Source organism: Pseudopodoces humilis, chromosome 4 (genome assembly GCF_049639895.1).
Source record: "Pseudopodoces humilis isolate 2021_Gansu_Grassland_sample_001 chromosome 4, ASM4963989v1, whole genome shotgun sequence".
NCBI classification, from domain to species: Eukaryota; Metazoa; Chordata; class Aves; order Passeriformes; family Paridae; genus Pseudopodoces; species Pseudopodoces humilis.
In genome coordinates this window covers 42695443-42714519 of record NC_142203.1, presented here as the reverse complement: position 1 = coordinate 42714519, position 19077 = coordinate 42695443, and the positions used below count along the sequence as shown (strand labels likewise).

At 34.1% G+C, this 19077-nt stretch overlaps 1 protein-coding gene across 4 annotated transcripts in view; it reads left to right on the top strand.

Moving 5' to 3' along the window:
- The window catches only part of VPS13A (vacuolar protein sorting 13 homolog A), a 111488-nt gene extending 94089 nt beyond the window's left edge, over positions 1 to 17399 (top strand). For 2 of the 4 annotated variants that reach the window (XM_088054416.1, XM_005522646.3), the window contains 5 exons: positions 72 to 186; positions 10485 to 10570; positions 11155 to 11278; positions 12709 to 12783; positions 14575 to 17399. In XM_088054416.1, the coding sequence (XP_087910542.1) occupies positions 72 to 186; positions 10485 to 10570; positions 11155 to 11278; positions 12709 to 12783; positions 14575 to 14625 (451 nt within the window). In that variant the 3' untranslated portion in view covers positions 14626 to 17399. Of the gene's footprint in view, positions 1 to 71; positions 187 to 2317; positions 2836 to 10484; positions 10571 to 11154; positions 11279 to 12708; positions 12784 to 14574 lie in introns of those variants that run through there. The other 2 variants (XR_001331455.2, XM_014252248.2) reach the window with 2 other exon arrangements.
- Positions 17400 to 19077: the final 1678 nt, after the last annotated feature.

Below are 19077 nucleotides of genomic sequence, written 5' to 3'. Positions count from 1 at the left end.
TTAGTTCCTTAGCTAAATAGTATAGTTGAGTAGAGATCTTGACATGTATCTTAAATTTTCTGCTTTGTCAGGGTTGCAGATTCATCAGAAGATGTGATAAGCCTGCGCCCACCTCGCTTCTTTGGTGAAGATGGAGTTATTAGACCTTACAGGTTAAGAGATGGAACTGGAAGTCAAATGTTACAGGTGAAGAAAATGAAAGATAAATTTTTGACATACATTTAAACTCATCTTACATAGAAATAAATACTTTAGAATTTCCCACTTCTTAAATTCCCATTCACTTCTTACCGTGTCACTCAGTTTCTTAGGCATGTAACCACATTGGGGATTTGGCTGCTGTGATACAACTTTTGAGGAAGACAACATAAAGTAAATCAGTATATATATAAAAGTTTATGCACAGAGAATTCTGAAAAAAGAGAAAGGTTTATATGTGCAAATGAAAAGTTTTCTGCCATTAAATGTTATTTTTTTGTGAAAAGTGTTGATAAATACACAGTTTTTTCAGTAATTTTATAATACATAGCTTAAACAGTGACTTTTAAGTCTCAATTTTATGTAAAACAGCATAAAACAGTTAGAAATAGTTGTATTTATGTCATACTGAAGCCATTGAAAGAGCATAAGCAGTTCTGAAGTGGAATACTGTTTGCAGGAAGTATATGCTGAACAGCACTTACTTTTTAATGATTCATCTGCCATTTAAACAAATTTGACTCAAAAAATTCCCCTCAGAAAGGAAATAATTTCAGTTGTGACGCACACAGCTTTCTGAGTTTCTGAGTTTTTTTCCTTTTGTTAGAAATAAAATTTCTTTCTAGAAATGTTCAACCATAACAAATAAAGTAGTAATTAGTGTTTGCATAAATTTGAACAGAATTTGAAAAATACACATGGGAGGTTTCACAGTGTGCCATGAAAATGTCATACCAGAATAACCTTTCTGGAGAAGTAGATAAGAATAAAGTTGCCTTTGGGGGAGAGCATTTTATGACTCATTTTGATTATTGCCACAGCTGTTTGTTCCATGTTGAGTTCCGTTCTTGTTTCTGTTTCTCCTGCATTTCATTCATTTGTCATTCATTTTCTGGTAGAACAGGATTGATCTGTTGGGGGCCCCTTAGCTGTATTCATTGTTCCATTCACTGGTGATGTAGTTCAGCAGACTGTGAAAGTGCTTTGATAATAAACAGTGTACCTGTGCCTTTCTTGTAATGAGATGGCTTTAACCTGGCTCTCCAGTTTATAACTGGAGTTATAAAGCGTTATTGCCTTAAATACCCTCTACTCTCTCGTAGTTAGAAGCTACTACTGACGGACAGCATAAATTTATTGCTGATCTTTATCCTCTTTTTGTTAAGAAAATAAATTTTTAAACATCCTCTTGTCTGTTTTTAAGTGTATTGCTAAAACAAATGCCAGCAAAGGGTCAGCTCTAATGAGCTGACTTTACATTGCTTTTGCTTCTTAAATTTGTACATTTTTGTATTTTGTGGTTTTTTTCTGAGAAACCTTTACAAAAATCTGCCATGTAACATGTTATTCTAATTTTTCTGTATTGTATGGCTGAGTACAGTACCTTCCATTATCCAACTTAAGAACCACTAAGGTGTGGCCTTGTGTAATGTCTTTGATGTTTTGTGATGGGAGCCACCATTTAAAAGTAGCTAAAACTGAAGAATTGTTAGCTTCATATTAGTTTTTGCTATTAATGATTCCAAAGCATAATACTCTTGAAGAAATACTTTCAAAGCTCCAAACAGAGTAGACAGTCAAATCAGAAAACAGAGATTTGCATAATTTTTCTCCCTCAGACATTAAATTCTGCTTTAGGGTATTTGGTGTCTTAATTTAACAGTTAAATGTACTAATATTTTTGGTTCTTAATGTTTGTGGTTCTAGGGCTGTTAATTTGTTTTTGCATGAGACTCAGTGTATTGCATGTCCACTACTGAAAGAGTTTGAATAGAATAATATTTTCTTATGGATAAAAAGATTCCTTTCCCCTTTTGCAATGCTTCTTTGCATACAGATCAGGTGTCTGTCCCATTGTGGTCGCTGTATTGTAGCTTTTCAACAGATTACAGGATTAGGTTGGAATAAAACTTCTTTTGGTGATTTAGAGATTTTATATGATGATCAAAGGAAATAAGATATAGGTTATTTTGTATGCTCATACTGTCCCCTAAACTTAGGATGTCACTTCAGAATTTCTTTGTTTTCTGTGATTTTATTTTAATTAACAAATTTGCCAGGCAAACTAGTACTTTTAAACTAATGCTTCTGCTTTCTTCTTCCCTTACCATGCTTTCAGAAAAGGCAGGCCTACAAAGAGTGGACTGTGGCTCACAGTAGTAGTGATGATGATGACAGTTAGGATAATGTGGACTGTAACTGATATACATGGCCTTTGTCACATTCTTTTGACCTTTAAGTTTTAAATGTTGCTGCTATAATTCCTGAGATATCTAAATCTGAGATGCTATAATTGCTGAGAAATCGGGGTTTTGTGATAGTAAATTCTTACTTTTTAAACTGTGAAAAAAAAAATGTGGGGATAATAAACTGTGTGATGATGAGTGCTAGGCAAACAAGCAAATAATATAATAAATATAGTCTTACAGATAAAACCAGACATTAGGTAAAATAATATTGAATATGAAGAAATAAGTAATACCATGACTTAGTGTTTATTTCCAGATGTATTTTTATCAGCTGTGTTTAATGTTTTTTTCATTTATAAAAGTGTTTAACAGGGTAATTTACTATTGCTTTTAATGTGCTTAGTAAAACTTTATTGATTTGTACAGTCCTTATTGGTGTTAAAATGCTGTTTGACTGTTTTTGCACAATTACTATTTCAAAAGTATTTTGTCTGCTTTTCTTCCTAACAATAAACATGTCTAAAGTATATCTGAAATGGATTCATCTGTTCTGTTCCAACATTGTTTCTCATGTTCCCTGAAACTAGATAGTGTAAGAACACTAAATGGCTTATAAAGGTATTGAATAGATAAAATACATATGTTTTTCAAGAATTCTTATCATAAACCTTTAATTTTTCATTTATCACTTGCTTTACCATAATTTTTTTAATACTTATTTGTGTATCTTTTGGTATCCTTAAGCATGTGAAATAAGAGTTTATTTTGTTTTTTATTTTGACTATAAATTATTAATGCTGTAAGTCAACATTTTTACTTTCATAGCAACAAAAAAAGTAAAAAATCTACTCCAGAACTAAACTCCATGTAAAAAATACAGGCAGATGTAAAAAAATACTAGTAGTTATTCAAGCCACTGTGTAATAAAACATATGTAATATGCAGACATATTTAGTTTCTTATTTACCTAGACGTGGGGGGTGAGGGGAAAGTGTCAACACTGATCAACTACAATTTGATACTATAAATTCTACCAAATATCTTTACAAGTTACTGGTTTCTTAAAAGAAATATTTATTCCACATTCACTGAAATGCTTGCAAAATTTTCTCGTTCTTTTTTTGTGGTTTGTTACTAAATTCAGATTTGTGTGTTGCACTTCAAAGTTTTTCTTGTAATAGATAATTTGGTACCAGTAAGTATTAGAATGAGAATTAATTATTCTGCCACCATTTGAACAGTCAGCATTGCTCTAAAACAATAAGAACTTCTGAAATGTTAGCATGTTTAATGAAGTAATGTTACATCTTTCATTGTCTGTTGGCTTCCATTTATCAAAATTTTGGGGGAAAAACCATTAAAATTGTCAAGGCTGCTTACTCTGGCCCTGTGCATTCAAAAACTGCTGCATAGGGTGATCTCTTGGGCTTTGTCTTTAGTGTCATAGTGACAAAGGGGGACAAACTAAATTTGGGAGATGGTTGTAGCTGAAATTGCTGATGCTTTTGATTGCTACAGGTCATGTGTTGCTATTAGGTTTGTAATGCTGTCACCTCAAAGAGATGCTTTTCAGAATCAGATGAAAGGCTGTATTGCAGTGTGTTACTGCCTGAAACACTGGGGGAAGGGTTTTGAATGTTTCAGGTAGAAATTGATCTCCCATATTTCTTTGAAGAGCGTAGGAAATCATCTTGCTCTTCAGTTTAGGAAAAAGATACATGATACCAAAAAGTTGGGGAAATTGTTACATATAATGGAAAAGTGACTGTGACATTTAGTTAACTTCACTGGGTTTTGAAAATTCAGAGTAATGTTACTTAACATTATCTTTTTCCTTTGTGCTGTTTTACTGCAATTTCTTTTTTTATCCTAGAAAATAGTTTTTCTTTTTCTAGTCTTTTCTAGAAAAAATGCATTTTTATGGGAATTTTATGAGAAAAACATAGTTCGTCCTAATTCTTCCTAAATCTTTATAAAAATTGACCTGGTTTTTAATTTTTTTTTACTTGAAATCCTACAAATTTATGCAGAACATGGAGGTAAAATTAAGCATGAATGATAATATTACTGGGTCAGATATTACTAATTCAAGTTACACCACAGTGTAATTTGTGAAAGAATTCATTCTTTACTTGCTAGATTAAAAAGTTATAGAATGCAAACTAAGAAAAAAAAAAGCCTAACAAAACTAACAAATTTTGCTAGCTGGAGCTGGCAGATAATGATTTTATGCTGTAGAATATTTTGTCCTCTTTGGTGGAGTATAATTCTGTTTTTCTATTTTTGGAGTTTTTGTGTTAATGGAAAAGATAGTAGTTTTGTACAAGTATTTTACTTGTTTCTCTCTTGAGTCTAGGCTTCTCTGAATATATATGGAAAAAGGAGTAAATTGGACCTGTGGATATGGGGATTTGGGATAACAAAAAATTTCACTATTTGGGATATTAGTACTTAATTTTTCTTTAGGTCATGGGACAAAAAGCTGTGAAAACTAATAGCAGAAACTGATGTTCTTTCAGGATGGGAAAAAAAACCCCAAACTAAAACAAAAACTCCAAAACATTTAGAGATTATTTTCTTTAGGGATTTAAAGTAACATAGCAAAAAAAAGAGACCATATTTTCAAATTTTTTTTCTTCAATTTCAAATATTTTAACAGTTTAACTTCTGGCTTCATATAATCCCCCCATCCCATCCCTTTTTAAATGCTGAATTGAATTTGAAGTCCAGTACTCTCCCTGAAAATTGGAGATCTAAGTACCCTCCTTATCTCTCAGATATGCTAAATTTTTGCTAAAATTTTTGAAAAATTGACAATGCAGCTTTTCCCAAGAGTTCAGTTTTACTCTTCTAGTGACTTGTACAACTTCCTCCTTGCTGAGGTGAATAACTGCCTGTGCTCTTTACCTTTGATGTTAGCCAGTACATCTATATTGTTCAGGCTTCTCTGGTGGTCTGGTTTTCTCAAGATGCTCTGTAGACATAGGTCAGTGCCAGGGGATACTAGACAGTTTCAGAGATCATTTAAAAGACTGTTTATACATAAATTGTTATTAGTCATTTCCAGAAGCAATAGACATGTGAGATCTTGGCCTTGCCAGGGAATGAAGCTGAAAGACTGGTTTTGTGCTTTTGAAGCCAAGTCATTACCAGTTGTGCTGTGCAGTCAGTGGTTTGCTGTGTCAATATCTGCCTAACCTCAAAACATACGCAGTTTTTTTTTATTATTATTTTTAATTTGCTTTTATAATCTGTGAGTTTGTGAGGACACTTATACTGTGTTGTTAAAGGTTGCTGCATAATTATGTTGCTTCAGAGAAGACAGTCCTTCAAAGCTGTGCTTCAATACCATATCCTGTTGTATTGGAGGTGTTCAGATTTTGGTTTAGTGATTCTTTTTGGTTATGAGCTTCATATCAGGTAGGATATTGAAGTGATTCTAGCAGGCCCTTATTCTTTAGTATTCACACTTTGGTCTGCCGGGAAGAACATCCGAGGAGTCAGAAAAGTATGTCATGCTAATTCTTTCTGTCTTTCCCTCACTGTTCTTGAGCTTGGATTCAAATTAAAACATAAACATCCATATCCTGAAGTACCCTAAAACTTCAGGATAGGTTTCACTTCATAAAATTATATTCTTTGTGAAGTTCAAAATAACTTCATTTTTATTTGACATTGTCCAGACACTTACCAGGTACTCATGCATGCCATCTAGTTTTCTGGTCCCTTTACTTAGTCACAGATGTCATGATCTGTTGTGCTTTGGGAAACCTTATCTGTGTAGGTTAAAGGAAGAAGCAGGATGAAATATGTAACATTTGGGTACTATTACATAGCGGTTGCCCAAACCGAAATAGAAGATGTTTATAGGAAGCTGTCTGAAACTAGCTAACACCAGTTGTTCCAGAGGAACATGGAAGCTTGCATTACTCAGTTTCATTTTAACTTGACTGTGACTGAAGCTTAAAGACAATATTCTTTAATTTCCCTGCTGATGCTGTAATAATGCTTCAAATGGTATGAATCAAGTATTTTGGTTGTGTTGGCAGGAAACAGAACGTCTAGATGTGGTTGTCATGATGAAAGTGTAGGTCAGTATGGTTTCTTCATTTCAGCTGCTGAAACAAATTATCCTGTGTATTCAGATCAAAAATTTATTAAAATAATTCTGCCAGTCAGCAGAAGCAATCTGTTTTTCTGTTGTAGAGTAGGAGTTTTGCATTCTGATGTCCTAATTTTTATTGTCTTGCATACTGTGGCCTTAGATTGAAATGTTAATCATGACCAAAAATTCCCACTGATTTTAATAAAACCATGTTGATATCAGAGTTACTGTGCAGCATGGCTAAATGGAGTCTTGAATACAGACTCTAAAACATCATGGACATTGCACATTGCTTTAGGTTTTGTATAATGGCATTGAACATTGGGAAAACTGAAATCAGGAAGTAGGTAATAAAAGATTATCAGTGGTTATTATTCATAAATGAGAGAATTTTGCATGGCAAAAATGAATGTTTTACATGCTTTTTTTCTTGAACACTTTCTCCCCCTTTTTCACACTCATTCAAGCTACATCTAACAAGTCAGCTGGGAACTACTTAGAACTATGTAATATTTCTGTGGGGAAGACTGAATAGGTAATCATACCAGGTTAGCCTGCTGAAATTAGCAATTCTGCAGCTTTTGAAAAATTAACCATGTAATTTGAGCTGAAAAATGCATTCAGGATTGGAGTTTCTAGCAACAACAGTGGATTACCTTCAGAATTCACACATTTGGACAGTAAACAGTTCATGGGGAAATACACTGGCAGGCCAGATAAAATGTAATTTGAACATCAAGAGAGAACAGCAGATTTATAACCACTTTTTAAGTAGTAACAGCCTTTTCAGTATTTTTTTACATACTGTTTCAGCTGAGATGAGTTCAAGAAGGATATCAAACATTCTGACTTAAGTATCACACATACTACTAGTATTTTTTAGAACTGTTACCTAGTTATAAGAAACTAGAAGAATCATATTTTAATTTTTGCCTCCAGTATTTAATTTTGATCTGTATAATTTCTGACTTTGTCATAGGCCTCTCTGCTTGCTTCTCATTACATTAAGAGGGTATGGTGTGGTTAGGAATCTCTCCAAGTGCGGAGATGCCACCTTTAAGACATTGAGCATGTTTGCATATACATGCACAACTGATCATATTTACTGTTAGGTTATTGCAGTGACATTTAAGTAATTGTACTACAGGTAAGAATTTGCAAAGGAGGGTATCTCTTCTTATGTTATTTCCTACTTTACAGCTTCTGGAGTGTCTTTTTAAAATGGATTTGCATGTACTTAATCAGGTTATTAAAATTATTTTAATTTGAAATGCAGACGTGTTTTTAAAAATTTTTGTGTGTTTTTTTACAATGTTGAAACTAACATTGGACAAAGAATGATTGATCAATGTTAACTTTCATAGTTTTGCATCACCAAACAGTGGTCCAAGTTGCTGTCTTTCTCTAAACAATAGCTACTTATAAAAGTTCTAAGAACTATTTATGCATCTGTATTGAGTGATCAATTATATATAATTTTACATTTGAGTTGTATAAGGCACTTCAGTAGCAGAGTGTAGTAGTCAGCTTGTTATAAGAATTGTCAGCTCTATGATGTATTTCATAATGAAAATAAATAATTGATCTTGATCACTAAAAGTGATCAAGATTGTAAATAAAATGTAGAAAAATCCAAAGGCAGAAAATTTAAAAGTAGTTACTGCTTAGCATTGGCATGTGTTCCCTTTGTAAATAGCTTGTGCAGTATTTCTGTGTATTTTATTTCCCAATTAACTCCTGTTGTCTACAAAACACAGATTACTTGAGTTTGACTTTTGACTCACAGCTAACAATGAGAATTAGTTGTCTCAGTGTTTTCCACATGCCAACAATGTTTTTGTGCTCCACAAATCATGTGTTTGGGAATCTTGGTAGAATGAAACACTCTGTGGAATTTGGTATATGCTTAAATAGCTTTTGTTTAAGGTTGTCACTTGTGCAGTAGTTAAGTACTGTATCTCCATAATAATTTTCACAATTCTGAATTTGTTATCTGCAAGCTGAGTAAGTTACAGCAGGGAGCCATGACTTGTTGAAAATTAGCTAGCAAGCTAATGAGAAGACAGAAAGAGGTCACACCCCTTTCCTAAATCCCACCTATGGGGTATTAATATTTAGATTGAGAGTCTTACTTCAGTGCTATGCGAAGAAAACTGATAGAAAGTAATTTCTTTCATTAGAAAATCCTCTCTGTCCTAATAAGGCTAAATTGCTAAATGCTTTTACCCTATACTTACTGTGAATAGATCAGAGATACTGGTCATTCTGTGTGATATTTATGTTTGGTCAGTAAGAGAAATTTGTGTCATTGTCTCAGTGTCTTGCAGTTAAGTGTATTTTATACCTATTCTGAATCATCCTTGCTCTTTCCAACACATTTTTTCTTTAATTTCCTGTCAGCCTTCTCTTCCATTTCCCTGTCTTTCTTTCCAGGCCACTAATGAGAGTCCATCATAGCACAGACCTAGACCAGTAGCTTGACGTGTAGATCAGGTATCCTATCCATGCTGTTCATATTCTGTCCATACAGCCTCCTTTGTCTTCTAACCATTCAGCGTGTTATGTACTGCAATGGTGTAGGGGCTACCTTTTAGAGAGGTTTTTTAAGTTATTTATTTATTTAGGTCCAAGCTTCTAATACAAGAGGTAGGGAGAGACACATTTCAGAGGCAGAGCAATGCCTCAATAAAGCTTGAATAAGAAGCTTCCAAAATTAAAAAAAAAAAAAAAATCCATGCCCTTAGTTCCTCATTTCTTCTATCATTCTTCTTGCTGAATTCTTCCTGCTCCTGACACTAGCTCTTGCAAAAATGAATGCAAGCAGTGACTTAAGTAGGCACATGACTGACAGCTGTGGTTTGTAGCCTAACAGAGTTGTGGAAAGAGAAATAATTTGAACTTTAAGAGCTTTTTGGAAAGCTCTCTTTAGGGTAACCTGCTACTCAAATATTCATGCATTTTAGTCACAAAAGAATCAGTATCTTTGGGGAAAATATAATTTTGAAAACATCTCTTTGGGCAAGTGGAATTATCCATGAAGTCAAATTTGAAGTTTTTTGCAATAATAAAACGTCTTCATAATTTTACTGCATTGGGGAACACACATTAATTTGCTTTGCTTTCTTAACTGCTTTAAGAACTGATCTAGATATTTTTAAACTTCTGGCATACGTATCTGAAGCTATATGTTTGTAGTTAAAACTTTATTGAATCATACTAATTTGTTCTAATCTGGTATTGCTTACAAGTTGTAACAGCTGGGAAGCATGCAAGCAATCATGTTACTATTCCCAACCAAGATGCAGCAAATTGACCACTAGTTTAATCATTCACTGCTCAGAAAGTTAGAAATCCAGTGGTTGCCAAGTGAGAGGTACAGGGCTTCTGTTTTCAAAAAGTTACTAATCTGCTGTCATCAATATTTAAAATATATTGCACATTAAAAGTATTCTGCTACACATTAATTGTAGGAAATGGTTAAGTTCATGGGGAAACAAAATAGCATACATGAATCCCAAATATTACTCAAGTGCATTATCATAAGTCCCACTGTCGACATAAGGGTTCTTATATACAGTTAGGTATCAATTTATTCTCAGAGTTAATCAGTCAGTATTTTGGAGGCAATGAGATAAAGTAGGAAAGGAATCTTTATTTTGTTTGTTGTCTCAGAAATGTGTTGGCAGAAGTTCACTGTGTACCAAAAATATGTAGAAAACTGAGTCCTGAATTTTTTTTAAAAATGATATTGTTCCTTGTCAGTTTTGGTTAGGATTGAGTTTTATTTACATAGTTGTATTAACAGCAACCAAGTAGTTACAAATATTACATATTACAGATATTAGTTATATTCTGACTTTATGAAAAGTAGCCTTTTCTTTAAGAGTATGTGCTTTGTTACAATTTGTATTTTTGGAGCAAAAGTACTTTTTAAAGACAAAATTAGTACATTATTAGCATATTCAAAGCTATAAAAATTTTATCTCTTTTAGAAAATTGAAAATGGAAGATTTGCAAAACTCAGATATATTGCACATGCTATGGTCAACAGTACAGATCTGTTAATGGTAACAAAAAGGTAAATAGTTTCAACTCCAAATAATATGTACTTAGAACAGTTGTCAAAATGTGCATGCCACGATGATTGCTGATCAGTACCTGCTGTGTCATCATATATGTAGACAAAATAATGGACTAGGTGTCCTAATATGCTGATAATTATCTTCAACAGTGTCATTTTCAGCAGGAGAGTGTTCAATATTATTTCTCTCCTATTTTAGAAGGGAAAGAAATATTGATTTTAAGATTTCTTTAGCTGAGAAGGATTTGTTACAAGCTGGGTTAGACTAAAATCACCTGATCTGTGGGATTCACTTGAGATGGTGTATGGAAGGAAAGAAAGGATAATACAAAAACAGTCAATGTCTAGCAGTGGAGTAGGATCTCAAATACAGCTTGAAGTAGTGCTATGAAACACAGTATTTTAAATGTTAGAGGGAGTTTCAAATTTCACTCTTTTGGAAAGTGTGCTGTATAATTACAGATCATAAGATTAAACCTATTTTGCAATGACAAATTAATTCACTAGAGCAAGGGTAACATGGTAACTTCTAAGTATTCTTACATTAATTTTTAAAACTACTTTTATTTTCTGGTGCCTAGTGGTGTGTTATTTGTGACAAAAGGGGCATTTGGACAGCTGACATGTGAATGGCAGTACACTTATGATGAATTCACCAAAGAACCATTCATCATTGATGGTCGAAGATTGCGCATAGAAGCCAAGGTACATTGCTTTTACTGTGTTTTGTTGTTACTGTTTTTGTGTTACTATTTATGAAATTGATCTTTGAATTTCTGCTCACTCTTCTCTGAATTCTTGATCTCCTTTGTATTTGAGATACACTCAGAGAAAGGAGTTGAAGCTTGGCATGAGTGAACTCCTCAAATAGCTAGTCTCTGACTAGTTATAAACAGCATGGAGACTTAGTCTTTGCAGATGAGATTATTCCTTGAGCTGTAGGAATTTTTTGTTTGTATGCACCAGTTCAGTGTTTGTTCATAGTCTGGAAGATGCCAATATGATAAAAGAATCAGAAGATCACAGAACATTTTTATTATGCACTCTGGGGCACATAATAACGTTTTATTGTCTTTAAAAATAACTGTAATGACATATATTTTTCCCCTTAAATTTAATACAAATTGAAGAATTTTGCTCTTAGTTGCAATTTTTCTTTAAAAAATCCTTAAAATGCCTTAAAAACCCTGGTAAACTGGCAGAGGACATAAGGAGAAAGATGACCACCAATGACTATTTACAGACCAGTTTCTTAAATTAGAAAATTAATTCTTATTGGTATATTAGCTGTACTTTATTGAACCTTGATTCAGTAAATTTGTCTGCCAGTGTGTTGTTTCTGTTTTTAGTAAGCTTCACGTGTGTAATTACACATATTGGTTGTCAGGACGGTCTTGATGGTGCACAACATCATTCAGTTTTTCACTCAGATTATTTGTTTCTATTGCAGAGAGCATGAAAGGCAGAGCCATATTGGTTTGGAATCCTCCAAACTGGATTTCTGACAGCAAGTGAACTTTTACAGGATGAAATAATTCTTAGCGTTTCTGCCATTTCAGACAATGCTGAATAACATATCCATCTTTACCTCTACACAGCAGTCATTTCAGAATCCATTTACATGTCTGCAGTATGCTCTTTATTGAAAACTATGGTTGGAAACTATATTTTGCAAATAACTCCTTATGTTTTTCTTTCTGAAGCCTAAGTTGCTGTTTTCACTACCTGAAAGTAGTCCACTACTTGCAAGTCAGTATTGGTGGAATGTCCACTCAAGTAATGACTTGAAGGAGAATTGCAAATTAATACCTTGGGGAGTAATGGATTTTGTTACCACATGTCCATTATCTGCCTTCCATTCTACACACGTTTATAGACCCTTATCCAGGGACTCCATGGTAAAAAGGGGAGTCTGTTACTGCTGGAGTGTTCACTCTACTGTGCTTTCCTGCAGAAAATGGTCTCTCTCAGGGTATGTGCATGTGATGCAAACATACTCAGATGACTGTTCTTGGTACACGTGGCTGTTTGAACCATTATAGCTGCCTTGATAGTAAATAGCATTGTAGTCTTAAAACCTGAAGTAACTAACTTCAATTTTGAGTTACTGTTTTGGTTTTGGTTTTTTTTTTTAGGAACGAGTTAAGTCTGTCTTCCATGCCAAAGAATTTGGAAAAATTATAAATTTTAGAAGTCCAGAGGATGCTAAGGTAAAGTCAAAATACGATTAAAATTATAGTGGTAAATTTGACTTAAAAAGTCAAAATTTTGACAGAAATAATCTTAACCTGAAACTATGTACATTTAAAATTCAGTATTTCCATATATCTGTTACACACGTGGAAGAAGCAATAATTTACTCAGTATTGAATTCTAAAAAACTCAATTCCAACACCAGACTTTTCTCCACATAAATCTTTTGAATTACAGTAGTCTGACAAAAGATTGATTAAACAGGAATGCTAACCAAAACTAAACAATCTAGAATGTGAATTAAAATAGTACATTTTAATAGAACAAAAGTATTTGCACACTACTTCTAGTTCCAGGTGGTGGGCAGGGGTGGGATGTTACTACTCTGCTCTTCAAAATACATGTTTTTCTGAAGAATGAAGACTATCCTTAATAAAAATTCCAGTAGTTTAATTGATAAATGATATTGCTGCTATTTTTTTATACATTTTCTCTGTAACATCTTCATTTTGACATCACTAGTTTTGACTGTAACAGATGGTAGGAACAGTTCAGATCTGCTACCAGAACTATAAGGTCAAAGTTCGGCCTTGTTTTTAACTAGTATAGCTGGTAATTTTCACAAAAAATGAATGAGTCTTGTATATATTTTAGTGGGGTGTAGTTCCCTGGGATCGTGGTTACAGACAGCTTGCAGAAGTTGCATTCTCTCACTAGTTGCTTCTGCATCTTCTTACCAGTTTAGGTTGCATTTGTCTTTGTGAGGGTAGTTTCTAGCTACACATAAGTGATAGCAGTTAACTCTTACCTCTGAAAGATAAGAATCCTATGCTAAATTTGACTTGCCTGTAATCTTTGAAGGTACTGAGTTTTTATTTTTTTCCATTTTGACTGTGGTGGAACAAGGGTGGGCACTGCTGAGATCCATTAGTCTCTCTGGGAAAGGAATCCCATCTGTGCCCCAGCTAAATCAGGAACAATTCCAAAAGTGAAATTAGTATGTCATGATACATATACCACAAGTCTTAAGTAAGGAAAAGAAAGGTGAAAAATTTGAGTACATCTTTCACAAAAATACTGGGGTGTGTATTTTCCTAGAGAGGCACAGGAACCTCACAAAGCCAACACAAATGTTCATATGAGGGGATAGAACCTGATACAGTAACACATTCTGATTTATAATAATCCACTCATCTTTCTTCAAAGCAGTATGCATATCTTTTATGGCAGACCCTTGATATAACTTCATGACCTACTCTAGATTTCCATCTCACTGCACTTTCACCCAGCCCTCCTTTTTTTTTTTTCTTTAATACTCTTGGGAAACTAATTTCCCTTTTATGTAATGTAAACAGTCCAATATGAAATTCCTTAAAAGGAACAAGATATAGTTAAATAAGGCTTTTTTTCTAAATGACCTATCACATTACTGCTGTTATTGTCTTCTGACTTCTGTTGTGATCCTGCTTCTCTGTTGTCTGATTTGTCTAGAGTTGTAGATGAAAGCAGAGCCAGGATGGGGATTAAATGTTGTCTTCTTTTTTTTTTCAAATCCTATTCCTTGAAGTACAGAGCTGGAAACAAGTTTAATTAGACATGGTATCAAATGTCAAATATTGGTGCTTAAATGGCTCCACTTTTGTTAGAAAGCCAGGGGTTTATACTTACAGAATAATTTTTAACACTGTCTTAAAACTCAGGAAGAGAGCAGGTAGTAAAGGCGGTGACAAAAACCATTCCAGTTTTCAGCTGCTTTGTCTGTTTTGTACCACAGAAAGATTTTAATTTTTACTTTTTTCTTCACACAGTGGATCCTGTCTAAACTAGAAGAAGTACGAGAGAATCAGCCAAAATTGTAATGAATGGAGAAGCACCAAGATACGAAGAACACTGAACAGCTTCCTTTTAATTCTTCTTTCACAAGCAGAACTGTTTGAATATCATCAACAAAAGCAAAAACAGGAGGGAGGGAAGATTTATCCAATTATTTATTATGGTCACAACAGTCTATATCAGAAAAACAGATGATGTTAGCTTAAAAAAATATGTAATGATAAAAAATGTCTGCCAAGTTTTGTCTTGGTTTGCTTGATTTTTTAATGTAAGTATTTCAGATTTCATTTTTTATATAAGCAGTATAAAGTGAGTTTGTCTTAACCTTTGATACTGAAATTGAACTCTGGAATAATTCTTATGATACTATTTGGAGCAAACCTTGTAATTTTGATTTAATTGTGAAAATCAGTACTTCGTGTTTTGGTTTTAATATGACTTGAGGCTGTGTTGAAATACAAATTTCTTTGTCAAAGGAAATGTTAACTTAATCACTAGTGTTGTAACTCAGAATATAAGAAGGAGGCTACTGATTAGAGAATTTGAATTTAGGTCACGAGGGGCTGCTTAGTTGACTATACTAGGGCCTTTTGGAAATGAATGGACCAGGTCACATTAACAGTACACTGTTGCTTTTAGTGTGAACTTTTTTACAACCTACTCAAGGAAATATTGCAGCACCTCTGTCAATTATTGCAGAAAATTTAACAGTTTACAAAAATGCGTACTGGGGACAATTAACTCTGCACTAAACACATGAATAAAAGCCTATTATTTTAAATAGAAGTTAGAAATAGTCTTGCAACTCAAGAAGGAGTTTATGGGGTTATAAGTGCACTGTTGCATACCAAATATAAATGCCTTGAATTACACAATATTGTGTGCTTAGCAAGTGACTAGTGAAGTCAAATTTATATTAAATAATAAATATTATATGTCACAGTTGCTTTTATTAACTTTTCTTACCCAATGAAACTTCGTTTCATATCCAGACAGCAGCATTTTATTAGCTTGAATGTCTGCAATTCTGTTTATTTCTTAGATGTAGTAGTCATGGTATTGTTGAATGGCCATTTACTGCAGTTGATACAAAAAGTACATGAAACAATAGTGTTACATGAAGATTTCTATAAATTCCCATATCAAAGTCTTCAAAATATCTTGTACATATAGAAAGCACCTACTGCCAAAATATTATTTCCAAAAAATAGTTTGGAATATTTATAGCTACAGGATAGAATTCTAACATTGCTGATGATGCTTGAAGTATCCAGACTGTTCCGTTATTGTAAATCTAAAACAACTAGCGTGTAACCTATAGTTGCAGATATTTAATTTACTGTAAGTCTTGCCATTGGTGTTTAACCTTTTAGCAGATTACTAAATACCGGTAATCTTGCAATTTTCCCCATAAATTGCAAATGGAATAAAAATATTATAAGGGGATTAAAGACTATTACAATGATGGTGTTACTCCAATCATTTTGTACACCAAGTACATACCAAGAGTATTAACTCAGGTTATATCATGCCAAACTTCCATACTTTGCCTTAGATAAGTCGTGGTTTTAGGTGAACGGAGTACCATTCTTTATCTGTCTATTTGTTTTTCATCTGTCATTTCTGTCTTAGGCATGATAGTTCATTTAAAAGCCTTATAATGTTCTTGATAAGTAGGTGGTCTCCTCTGCATCCCCAGCATTTACTGCAAATTTCACTTACAATACATCTTGTTTGTTCTTGTACATTCCCATTTGTGTGTAGCTTTTCCATTTACCAGATTCTAAATATTTTCTCTCCACAGAGCCTCTATTTTAGTTATTTCTTACATTTATTTTGTCAACAAACTCAAATTCTCAAATCTTAGCTGGCACTTTGGTAATATTTAAGCAATTTAACTCCTAATGTGGAAGGATTTACTTTAAATGTGAGTATTTGTGGTTAAGCAGTTCATGTTTTGGGAAAGATATAAATTCCCCCAGACTGGCATTTTTCTTACAGACTATAAAATTATTTTGATCTTCTTCTATCTAAAAGCCTTAAGACAGAGTCTGAAATGTCCAGAAGTCAATGTGGGACTTCTCTTCTATGTCCCTTGGTTTCCACTTGTAATGAAAATATGATTTTCAATAGATCCCTTTTCTAGTCCATAATTTGTGTCTTTTGACTTAGTTGGTTTTTTGAATAAAGCTTTTCCATACAGTCATGAAAGAATTTTGTCATTTCTTGACAAACACCAGTTGTCTTCTTTAACTATATATCACCCCAGGGTGAAAAGAAATGTATTTAGAGACTTGTGCCATCATGAAATTTTCTGGATTACTGCCGGTTGTATGAGATGTCTTCTCTGCTGTGCCTCATTTCTTATTGCAATATGCATATTTTTTTCAACAAGAAGGCTGAATAGGTATGTTAGCTTTTATTGAAAGGGTATATGCAACTAGAAAAGGGGATGTCGATAAAAATCAAAATGTAGGCATTTAGTTCTGCCCACTGTGGTGTTTAAAAGTGTATCTTGGCCTTTACTGAAATGCCACTTTCAGTAAAGAAAGAACCACTCCTCTTCAATATGACTGTTATGTAAAATTAATACATTTGAGAAATGTCATTTGTGTTCTCAGTTTGATAAGGGTTACAATTACCTCTAAGAAATTGCTGAAACATTTGTAAGCCTGATTGTTGCACTTCCTTTTTGTTCAGCTGCATGGCTTTCATGGCATGGCTCTATTGGTTTCCACCCCAACTTACCCCACCCTTCTTAATCTTGAATAAAGATAAACTGAATTTTATTTGACTGAAATGTGATTATTACTTGCTTTCTTTAAGTACTGCTTTAATTAACAAATAATACCATTACTCAGAATTCCATAGATAAAGTCAAATCCTGTCTCTGAGTACACATGGTCAAACTTCTGTTGCAGCCATCTCAGGAAAACAGAATTACAGATTTTAGAACTTAACCTTTGGTTTACTGTTCTAAGACAAGTTTTTAGTAACTGGATTAACACATGTAAGTTCCTTTTAAAATTGCTTTTTTGGGGGGTGTGGAGGTTTTTTTTTGGCTTCTTTTTTTTTTTTTTTTTCTTTCTTCTGTAGCTGTATTGAAAAAGACATAATGATGTTGCCAGATGATAGAATCATAGAATGGTTTGGGTTGAAAGGGGCCTTATAGATGACCCAGTTCCAATCCCCCTGCTGTGAGCAGGGACACTTTCCACTAGACCAGGTTGCTCAGTGGCCCATCTAACCTGTCCTTGAACAGTTCATGGCTGAGGCATGGACAACTTACCAGGGCAATCTGATTGCAGTGGTTCACCATCCTCACAGGAAAGAACTCCTTCCTGACACCTTAATTTAAACCTACTCAGTCTGAAGCTGTTCCTTCCCTGTCCTGTATTGTCAAAAATTCCACCCCAGCTTTCCTGTAGGTACACAAGGCTGCTACGTCATCTTCCCGCACCTTCCCTTCCCGCACCTTCCCGCACCTTCCCTTCCCGCACCTTCCCTTCCCTTCTTCAGACTTAGGTCTTCATAAAAGAGCTACTCCAGCCCTTAGACCATCTTCCTAGCCTTCCTTTGGACCATCTGCAACAGGTCCATGTCTTCTATTGAGAGCCACAGAGCTGGCGCAGCACTCCAGGTACAGTCTCATGCAGCTGGAATAGAGGGGCAGAGTCCTCCCCTGCTAGCTGCACTGCTTGGGATGCAGCCTAGGATGCATTTGTCTGGGTCATCTCCAGCTTCTCATTCACCAGCATCTTCAAGTCCTATTCAGGGGTTCTCTCAATGCCTTCTCTACTGAGCCTGTACTTGGGCTTAGAATAACCCAAGAAAATGGAACCTTCTTTTGAATTTTTTTCTCGTTATAAAGATTCTGTATGTATGCCATTAGCTATTTGTTATCTTTAGCATTTTACAAAATTATTCTTGGGACCTGGACTTGGAAATTTTCTGCCTAGTATATGCAAGTACATCTATGCATCATCTGGGAGACAAAGCTTTATCTAATCTGTGCAACTATGATCTTGGTCACAATTTTTGCTTTTGTGACTGCAAGAATCTAAAGTTAACTGACCACACCCACAAGATTTTATAATTTGGATTTGATTGTCTTCATGGCAAATCTGGAACAAGAATTCTAAATATTCTTGTAATACCTCAAGGGAAGAGTAAATTTGTTTTAAGTCTGTTCCAACAAGAAGTAAAATAATGTCTTACATAATTTTTTTTATTTTAACTTGTCATGGTACATCAAAAGCTTCCACTATGCCAGAACAGACAAAAAGGGGTAAAAATGGAATTCTCTTTTTGCTCGATGTCTCCAAGTGTGTTTTTGTCTTTGTGTGTGTTCACTCCTTGTTGCAACAAGCTGATTGAGAACTATGTGCAGAGGTTTGTCTTGGTAAGCACCTTCATGTATGCTTTTAATTATTGTGTACAAAGTGTGACAATAAAGCAATCTTGTGCTGATGGATCCT